The 10392-nt window shown below is 40.5% G+C and overlaps 2 protein-coding genes across 2 annotated transcripts; both read right to left on the bottom strand.

Moving 5' to 3' along the window:
• Positions 1–410: 410 nt before the first annotated feature.
• LOC137746094 (uncharacterized protein At1g08160-like) lies at positions 411–1444 on the bottom strand. Its single transcript, XM_068486158.1, has one exon. It carries the CDS (start codon positions 1331–1333, stop codon positions 554–556), a length of 780 nt encoding a protein of 259 aa, XP_068342259.1. The 5' UTR covers positions 1334–1444; the 3' UTR covers positions 411–553.
• A 2602-nt stretch (positions 1445–4046) lies between these two features.
• LOC137744552 (NDR1/HIN1-like protein 2) lies at positions 4047–4919 on the bottom strand. The gene has a single exon (XM_068484339.1). The coding sequence runs from the start codon at positions 4917–4919 to the stop codon at positions 4047–4049; it is 873 nt and encodes a 290-aa protein (XP_068340440.1).
• Positions 4920–10392: the final 5473 nt, after the last annotated feature.

Here is a 10392-nt window from a genome sequence, read left to right as displayed (position 1 = left end):
GGATTGAGAATGCTAACTGGTTTTCACCACATCAACCACATCGGCATATGACACACCGGAAGCATGGTTTTTGCAATGGAGAGTAATTTCTCTACTCCCTTTTTGACCTCATACACCGCAAGTGCCGGAGCTAAAAAGGATAGTACAGAAGTCACTCCCCTCTTGCAATTTGACCTATTCTGTAAGATATATGGGTAATTGAAAAATTGATCAGAAATCCAATCGTAATTGTTGTACTGATCAAAATGATATATTGAACACACAGCGATCAAACACCTAAAACATAGTAATCAGATATCGACGACATACTGAAAAAACTGATTATTTCAACAATTGAGATTGAAAAACGGCCCAAGAAATCTAATATATGATAAAAATGATGCTATGATTAACATAAAAGAAAAAAAAAGAAAAAAGATTCACAAGACAATTGTATTTCATAGCCCAAGATCATAAACAAGGAGTAATTTATAAAGTTCACTAATTTTTGGGTTAAGAACGAAAGAAAAATAAAATATGTAAAACGTATCTGTATATTATTATACTCACAGTCTCACAAATCAACCTTGCACGGACTTGCCTGACCCGTCAAAGTCCCGGTCCCATTATTCCGGGCAAACCCGGTGAATTCGACCCCATCGCAGAAGACCCGCAACAACCGACGTCTCGTTTGAAACACCCCTGACTTAAACCGGACCAACGCCTCCACACCCACTCCGAACCTCACCGACCCCCGATCCTTCCCGTCGGCGATTTCCCTCGCCACCTCGTCGTCGACGTAAACCCCCACCGTCGCGAGCTTGATATTGACGCGCGTCTGGTTCCTCTTGGCTAATACGAAGGGAGGCAGCGCCGCCGCGGTGAGCAGAACTTCATCGTTGTATATAAGCGAGGCCTCGAGTCTGTCGTAGAAGATGGTGAGCTTGTGGTTGGGGTTGGCGGCGAGGAGGGTGAAGTCCCAAGTGGCGGTGAGCTCGGAGCCTGTCGCGTTGAGCGGGGAGACGGTGGCCGATTCGACCCGGAACTTGGGGAGTTGAGGGCGGAGGGCGAGCCAGGAGATGAAGAAGATGATGGACATGATGGTGAAGACGGCGACGGCGCCGATCATGATGCGGCAGAGGATGGTGGGTTTGCGCCTGAAGGGCCCATTGGACTGGGGATTGTAGTAGGGAGGTGGCGGGGCCGTGGGCTGGTAAGTATTGGGATTGAGGTGCGGCGGTGCAGCCACATAGGGATAGGCTGTGGTGGCCGGGTATCCGGCGGCGTATTGGCCGGGCGGAGTTGGATAACCCGTGACAGTCTTGTCTTGCGATGCGGATGAAGCAGCAGCCATTTCAAATGGGAGATTTTTTTTCTTCGATTTGTCGGAGTTTTTTTGGTTTCCAAGAGAAATAAAAAAAATAATAAAAATAAATAATTCGATAGTTTCTAGGGTTAATTTATTTTCCGAGGAGTTTCGGATTCTGAGAAAACAAAGTTGGATTAAACAAACGTCTTGTTGTCGATGTAATTTGTTTTTTAAAAAACAAATATCTCGTAATTTTGTTTTGGATTAATGATTAATATTAATCAAGGATCCAATAACAATTATCTTTTACAGACAGTTGGAAGCTGCCATAAATTAATAGTTGATTAGGGAAATGATTAAATTTAATCAGTTGGACTAATAGCCGGCATCTCCGGCACGACGATAACTTTGAGTTGAAAGCACTGTATGCAATGTTGAGAAATTTTTGCGCGCCCTCAACGGCCGCGGCACTTGATCCCACATTGTCCATCTCGATTTGGAATAGGGATTTTCTGCATGTTTTCTTTGTGTATTCCAAATGATAAATACAAATTGATTTAATTTTGTTTCAACTCAGTTTGCAATTCTTATATAAATGTACGAATACAATGTATGACAAGTTATAAGAAGATGAAAAGATAGGAAGGAAATGAAGTTAAACACTCGTCAAATATTCAACAACAAAGTAAATGAAAGCAAATGCATAACCGGGCAAAGATTAAACTTATTCGTGTAAGTTCTATTTCTAGTTGCACAATTTCTTTTTAGTAAATGAAGTGCTTTGAATTAACTTTTAACACCAAAAATAGGTACTACAGGAATGTAGCAGAGCTTTAAAAAAGAATACAATTAAAAAGGCGTTGAACTACAAAAGAAATTTATAAAAAGGAAGGTTGAAGAGCTTTTAACGTCTTTTTGTGTGGTGAGTTGAGTGTCATTGTCTTTTGCCTTTCTAATACTTTTTATAGAACATGATTTCCTTCTAAGTTAAAGCCTTTCCTTCTCAGATTAATCCTGTCTGAACCTAGTTATTGATGCAATGGCTGTCAGATGATACGAATTTACGTTGCAACTTGAGCTTATATCATCTAAAAGCTATCAAAATGCTATCGGAAAGCACTTTCCTTCTGTAAAAACGAAGTGAGTTCTTTGTTCAGTGTGAAAGAGAGTTTTTCCGCCCATAATACCACATGGAAATTTCTTTTAAGATTCTTGGGCCTGCACGCTGTTCATTCTGTTTACAATAACTATCCATTAATGACTTCAGTTGAGAACTAAATAGATTGGGCCTTGAACATGCCCAATGCTCAATTTCAGTCCAAACACAATGGACCAACCAAGAGTTGCTCATTGGCTTCCCCAGAACCATCTCTAATCAAGGTGGACATTGATGGCGCCTGGCGGGCTGTTTCTATGGATTCGGGAGTGGGAATTATTATAGCCGGCTGTTTAGTTCAAATTAAGTGCAGGAAGTCTTGTAGGAAATGTTTAGTTCAAATTATTTGGCTGTGATTTTGTGTTTAATCAGGTGCCTATTAATCATTCTAAAGTGCTTTTTGCTGTCTCTATTGGTTTGGGTTCTTTCTTGGCTGCGAGGACGGTTTTGGGGTCTTGCAGATCGGACGGAACAGGTCGGGCTGGCCAAGTTTCTCGGTGGTGCGCTCCTACCTTTCCTAACATTAAGATTAATGTGGATGCTAGTTGGTCAAAGGTCTCTAAGTTGGGTTTTGCTGGGGTGGTTATGCGGGCTGAGGAGGGGAGGTTTGTGGCTGCCGCGAGGCACTCTCTTACCGCTCCCTCGGCTGCAGCAGCTGAGGCTGTCGCTTTGCTTCGTGGTTGTGAATTGGGTGCTGGTTTTGGTGTCACCTCTATCGTTATCGAATCTGACTATCTTGATGCTTATTTTATATAAGTGGTGAGAAATTTTTCATTGTGATTGGAACATGGAGAATGCACCGCGTGTTTTTATATAAGTGGTGAGAAATTTTATTTTTTAAGTTATCAACTTTTTAACACACATATTCTACTATTTGTATAATGGTACACTCCGTGTACCGGGCACACTGAAAATTTTCTCTAGGACAAGGACTATCATTGGAGTTTTGACAACGCTGCATCTTCTTCAAGTTCTGCAGGTATGATTCTTGGTGCTTAGGGTTGTTACAGAGACTTTATATATAGTGTCCTCTCTGTAGTGCCCTTGTAGAGCCGTTCTTGGTTCCTGATTAATTTGTGATTTATTAGCCTAAACTTGATCTAGTTATTGGGCATGTTTGCTCTTACAGTATGTGTAAGAACCTCCATCGCGAAGAAGTAGAAGATGAGGCAATTTTGAAGGGTTTAAACTTTAAAGGTAGCAAAGGTCATAATCTCCAAGAGGTGATCTTAGAGTGTGACTGCAAACAAGTCATTGAGTGCATAAAGTAATGAATTTCCTTTTCGACCAAAAACACTACTCATCATGACAACCATTTGGTTCGTACTAGTTTCAGTCACAGGATGCCCCGATATATTTCTTTCGTTGGTTTTGGAAGGAACTAGGGAATGTCTTCCAATATTTAACAAAATTAAAGTATCTACAACAGAGTAACAGATATCACCACTTCATCTAATATACAACCAATTAATAGACAGTCTCCCACAAATGAAGACATGGGAAGAAGATCATCATCAATGAGATCGTGAAACCATTAACAAAAATCCGATCCGTTTTCTCATCTATCATTACATGATATATATATTTCAAGTAGCAGTTGAGTTACCAACCGTTGGTAATGTCGCATTTCCTTGAGCTCCCACCGGGCATGCTTCCACTACTTGCACCCACCGGAAGATTTACCTTCAAATCCGTACATTTCACTCTGAGGGTGCCAGCCCTATAGCTACGATACCACCACGTATGTTTCATCATGTACGTGACCGACATCCTCAAGTTGAAGCTCACACCCCCTCCTTCCTTCTGTTCTTTCTCCATGTCCTCCACCACCCCGCTCCCAACCGTCGAGTTGTAGGCCTCCATCTTCAAGTGCATGGTGCCCTTAGACTTGGAGCCCAAATGCATCTCTTGCAGGTACGACCCTCTCGAAGACAAATAGTCATCCTTGTGGTACAAGGCAGTTTCCCATTTGTCCACGAACATCCTCAGGCCGAAGCTAGGGTTTTCCACGGACATCGTGGCCTCCCATTTGCCTGATACCACTTTGGTTGTGGGGACCATGTTGAAGTTGGAAACGCCGAAGGACTCGACTTTGAACTTGACATTTTCGGGACGGACAACCGCAAACATAATGATGCTCGTGAGGAGGGTCGCAATGAGTATGACGAACATTATGATGCAGAAGCAGCGAGCGAAGCTGGTCGCGGCTGCGTCATGTTGAGAGTACGTGGTGGTGTAATACGCGCTCTGGTCTGCGTAATAAGGGTTGTAACCGGCGTTTGGAGGATAGCCCTGGTAGGGTGGGGGTGGGGGATACCCATTTTGAGGCTGAGGGTAGCTCATATTGGACGGAGGGTAGGTACCCCCGGGCTGGGGGCGGTCGGCCGCGGAGGGGCGAGATTGGTCTGTCTCTGAGAATTGAGTCGGAGGTTGATCTGCTGGGCGGGGTTCATTACTTTGGGCCGTAGAAGCCATATTTGTATTTCTATTGTATTTATCTATTGCTATTTCTCTCCCCTCAAGAATCTCCCCGGAGAGAAAGAAAAGCGAGAAAGAGAGGGAGTTTTGGGGGGTGGGAGATAGAGGAATGTGGAAATGAAGGAGAATAATTATTGAAGAAATTAAGAGTGTAAAAATAGGTCCGTGGGGTGTGAAAAGAGCGGAAAGAGCGTGGGACGAGGTAATTAATTAGAAGTTCTATGTTAAGTAAATAATTGATGAGTGTAAATGGATTGATATGGCTAGCAGAATTGGAAAATGAATATTGTGTTGACATTTGAGTTGATACGTATTCCAATTTCCAAATATGTAGTAAAGCTTTCATTAATACCTAGGTGAACGGAGAGAATTTTGGGTGAGGCTGTCCTGTGCCGCTGTGCGGCAGCTCACTCACATGGAAGTGACCTTCACCCGATTGCACTTTTAATTTGTAGATGAGCTACTACACACGACAGTCTCAATCAAGAATTTCTCATTCGACGATAATCCTATATATTTCAGTCTCAGAGAGTGAGCTACGTACTGCAAACAGTACTGTGTTTATGCGCCAAATTTTGAGAGAAAACAATAATACATATTGATTAAAAAGAATCAAAACCGAAACAAAAAAAACTTAGCTCATGCCGTAAGTGATTAGGTGAGCTATACTGCACACATTAGGACTTGAAATACGGTGCCTGCCAACGACTGATTGTGAGTCTTGAAGTAAATGGTTGCCATCACATGCAATAAATCACCTTCAAACTACACCTGTCAAAGACCCTACGAGCCGCCATAGCTTCCAAATGAGGTGGACAAAACAACCGGCGATGCAGCCGCAGCAAAAAAGAAAATTCCTTCTCAATCTTGGACGCTGATGTCGATGCAACCCTTCCCGCTAGACTCACAAAATGCACCATCAAAATTAACTTCAAGCCAACATGGACCGGAAGTGCACCGTCCATTTTCGCTGCCACATGCGTTGCTTGCTTTAGTATTTGAAGATATATATTACTCTAGCCATGTTGATTCTCGGGTAGCTCCTTCTACCGGATCCATCTACCCTTGCCAAACAGATTGTTCCTAGATTTCCACCACGACTAGAGCTAACTGACCTTAGGTAGATCATTTGCCATCTGGAATAACCATTCTTTGATGAAGAGAGAGCGTGCTGAGTTCACCTGCAAGCGCAAAGGATTAACAACCCAAAAGTGAGTAGCATGTGGACAGTCGCGCAACAAATTGTTTAAACGCCAAATTTTGAACTTGAAGCAAATTGTCTGAGAAGTGAGTTGCCACGTACCTTATTTGGTATCTGATCTCTAACGCTTGCGTTACAAAGAATAAAATTTTCTTTCAATAGACATAAAACCCTACTTGTCCTGCCATTATTTTACTTTCATTCTTCACTAGCAAAAAAGTAACCAAATATACCTAGTAATTTTATCTTTACCTTGGAAAACGAAAACAAGGAAATTGAATCCTGCAAAAATCAAGTGCCAATCCCAATTGTTAGTTTGTGCCCAAAATTTTATACCTCACAAAACTGTAAAATCAAGTGAAAAATATGCTTCTCTTTTTTAAGGGAAATACGGATCTAAACAATACCTCTTCCCCATCAGTATGAATCTTGTAAGGAGAAAACATGAGGAGAGTGAGAATCAAATTCTTTCCTGATGCTTGACACCTAAGTTCGTGAGATAACTCAGTAACGAGAAAAAGAGAAACCAACAAGGCACAAGAAAATAAGTCTTATTAAATTCTTCATGTTTATAAATCTCAATACTCAGGCAAGGGGACGAAACACCAGCCTCCCTCACCAACAAGCTTCCCCTCTCCAAACGAAGACACAAATTCCACTCTCAACTCCCTACACGTCTCTCCAACACTCAAACCCCAAAGCCATGCCCAAATTCTAGTTTTCCCAAATTGATAAGGCACAACCAAGTCCATCTTCACCTCCAAACTAACCTCCTTCAAATTCTCCTCTCTCAAAACATCAAACACTAATTCCTCCCCACACTCTGTCATATCAAATCTTATGAGCAGCGCGTCCGGCCTCTTTGCCTCAACGTTCACTGGCTTCACCGAAGCACACCACAGAGCCTTGAATTTCGGGTAGTACACAAAACCCTGAAAGTGTTTGATGTCAACTTGGAGACCATTGTTTTGGCTGAATATCAATTCCGCATCCCAAACGGCACTCTCCAGTTCCAAGATAGGGTTTGTTAAGTTTGAGAGGGAGAAGGATTGCTGATTGATGGCAATGGGGTACGTTCGGATGCCAGAGTTCAACGACATGCAGATGGTTGTGGCAAACGCAAGTGCTGTGAGGAGAATTGTGCCAGCAGCAAGTTTGATTTGCATTGCTTCGAACAGTGCCTTATTATGATCGGACGGCCACAGAGAAGCCATGATTTTGTTTCGGTTTTTCTGCGAGGAGAGAGAGAGAGGGAGAGTATTAGAGCAAAATTAATATGGAAAACTACAGTCAAATTCAGCGAATCAGTGCATCAAATTGTCAAACGATACAATTTATGTCATTAATTGAATAAAATAAATTCAGTTGCTTACCATACAAGAAAAGCGAGTAGAAAATATAACTGTTTTACCATACGAGAAAAACGAGTAGAAAATCACAAAATCTTCATAAATTAAGCCCTAAATACCCTGTTACTTTTTTCAAGGGGGGCAGACCCATCATTTTAGCATTAATGTACTAGACAGTACGACGCGTTATCGCTATGTTTATCAATTTAACCCACTGACATTACCGTTTCTAAAAAAAACACTTAAAAGAAAACAAATAGATATGCGGTAATCAATTTCAGGAACCACATTGGTCAATTTTGAAATTGAGAGACTAAAATGAAGAGTTAAGTCAACAGTCCTTGAAAGTTTGTATCTATATATAAATACAATGAGATCACCACGTAAATTACAAACAAAGTTCCTTTAACCAAATATCATTCCCTTGCCTATATCACAGTAGCAACTAGCTCAAGATTCACATTATTGACATGTAGAGTAAGATAGATTACATCATTTAGGCAACGGAATGGAGCACTTACGCCCCTCAATTATCTTTCCCTCGGTACCTTTTGAACCCCAAAACTCAACCTTCAAACCTGAACAGTTGGGATTTAAAGCCACTTGGGTTCCCATTCCCAGTAGCTCCTTCATACTATAGGAAGCATCTATATGCATTTTCAAACTAAAACTAAGGTAACCCTTCTTTTTATCTTCACACAACTGCTTCATCACTCGATCTTCCACATACGGCTGTTCCCCCTCACAACCGGTGGAATCAAACTTGATCTGCACAGTTTTCTGCTTCCTAGGAGGAATGCGCAGCGTTGCATCCACTGAAGCACATGATAGAGCCTCACTTTCTTTGTAATACACATAACTCGCAAAAGGGCTGAGCGTAACAATTAAGCCGCCATTTTGGTTCCCAAATGTCAACTTGGCTTCCCACTCAGCTGAAAGTGACGAATTTGAAACTTCAAAATTCGATAGAGAAAATGCATCCAAACGAAGCACAAGGGGGTCTGTCCCCGGACCGGACTTTGAATCCACATAGTTGCCAACGAACCATAAAGAAAATCCGATGGCGGTTGCTAGACTCACCACAATCAAAACAAGGACTATGTATCCACGAGCTCTATTGAAATATGGAGATGATTTGCACCACAAAGAAGCCATATAAAACTCTTCCTGAAATTATGTTAGTATGGTTAGTTTTGATTTACAATTTGATAACATAATATGTTAGTATAGTTAGTCTTGATTTACAGTTTGATAACATAATATATTAAACATATGACGAAACATTGTTCCTCTTTGTTTATGTACCACTCAATGTTCCTAAAAAGTCTATCTCACTAACCGGCAAAAGAAATAACATTCTAACAATAAATTAATTTGAAATAAAACAGAGTACGCAAATCTTTTCTCACATTACTCCATAGGAATATGTGGTAGGCAGGCCACTAGAGGAATATCAATCTGAATTTTTGCAAGTTAATTCTTACTATTTCTTCATGTACATCTCATTGTCACTGCAGTCTGTAAATTTCCATCTTTCTTTTCAGAAATTGAATAATGAAATCCCTGTCGTTTAGGAAACTTAATTGGATTGTAAAACCCGTTCGCCAATTATGATAAACCGAGTTGACAATTTAATTTAAGATTTTTTACAACTTTCTTAAAAAAGAACAAATAAATAAAATCATACCTTGTGAATGTGGTGGTTAATTTTCTTGGACAGCGATCAATCCAATTATATGGAGGTGGGGGAAAATTATAATTAAGTGACGAGTCAGTCTTACAGAAAAAGTGGAGATATTGATCAAAAGAGAGAAGAACAAATGATGGAAGATGGCAGCGGTTACACAATATTACTGGAGAATTATTTGTACGGCAAGATATATAGATGCATATGACGGTTGGGGTTGGGGACGTTAACAATTTATTCTGGCGAAGCGATGTTTCATGTTTGCAGTTAAGTTTTTTTTTTTTTTTTTTTTTTAATAAACGATATTATTTACATTAAAGAGGAGAGGTGGGTTTAGCCTAATAATGAACTAGCAATAAAGTGGTTCAAATTTGTGTTTGACGAGAATCGAACCTAAAACCCTCTTGTTTGCAGTTAAGTTTTAACTTTACTATTTGTTTCTGAGTTTCACAGTTTAATTGGGATCACAAATGCAAATTGTTTGCAAAGGGGGGCAAGGGCAGTAGGTAGATCATTTTCTAGGATTAATTACACAAACACTCCCTGAGGCTTTTTTGTGTTTTCACAAAACCCCCTCAAGTTCTCAACATATCACAAACACCCCTTGACGTTTTAAAATCATTTCATCAACCTACTTCCATGACAATAAATAAATAAATAAATAAATAAAATAAAATAAAATAAAATAAAAACACTAGCAGTCATGACTTAAGTTATGAAAATAGAAAAATACACTTACAAAAATCATTTCATCAACCTCCCTTCATTTTTCTTCTTCTTCCCAGGTTCCTCTCCCTCTATTCTTCTTCTTCTTCGTTTCCCCTCCCTCTTTTCTTCCCCCTCCTTCCCACAAATCCCAAAACCCAATTCCTCCGCCGGCCACCATGAAGCACCACCAAGTTCCATCCAACCACCCTTACAGTAGATGCCATGCCACATCTTGAGAAATGGAGATGGTATTGGTACACGACCAAATTATTTATTGTTTTGTTCTTGGTTGCTGTCATGTGTTAGTTTGTAGTTTGTATCGAAAAATAGGAATCCGGCTTCTTGAACCGGGTCATGTTATATGTTACTGTTGTATAATGATAATGTATGTGAGGCTGTGCATTACAGCAGAATTGTTTGTTGCTTAATGGCAATGCAAATTGAATTTGTTAGCACAAAACTCTCTTCCACTTTCTCTGTTTGTTGCTTTTATCATCTTTTACTGGTTGGTTGTGCTCAATGGCT

Source organism: Pyrus communis, chromosome 9, assembly GCF_963583255.1.
Source record: "Pyrus communis chromosome 9, drPyrComm1.1, whole genome shotgun sequence".
In the NCBI taxonomy this organism is placed as follows: Eukaryota; Viridiplantae; Streptophyta; class Magnoliopsida; order Rosales; family Rosaceae; genus Pyrus; species Pyrus communis.
The sequence above is the reverse complement of the archived record's forward strand: the minus strand, read 5'-3'. Positions and strand labels throughout refer to the sequence as shown.

Bases quoted from the DNA above. Each gene is read 5' to 3' on its own strand.
- LOC137746094 (XM_068486158.1), bottom strand. From the start codon at position 1,333: ATGGCTGCTGCTTCATCCGCATCGCAAGACAAGACTGTCACGGGTTAT.
- LOC137744552 (XM_068484339.1), bottom strand. From the start codon at position 4,919: ATGGCTTCTACGGCCCAAAGTAATGAACCCCGCCCAGCAGATCAACCT.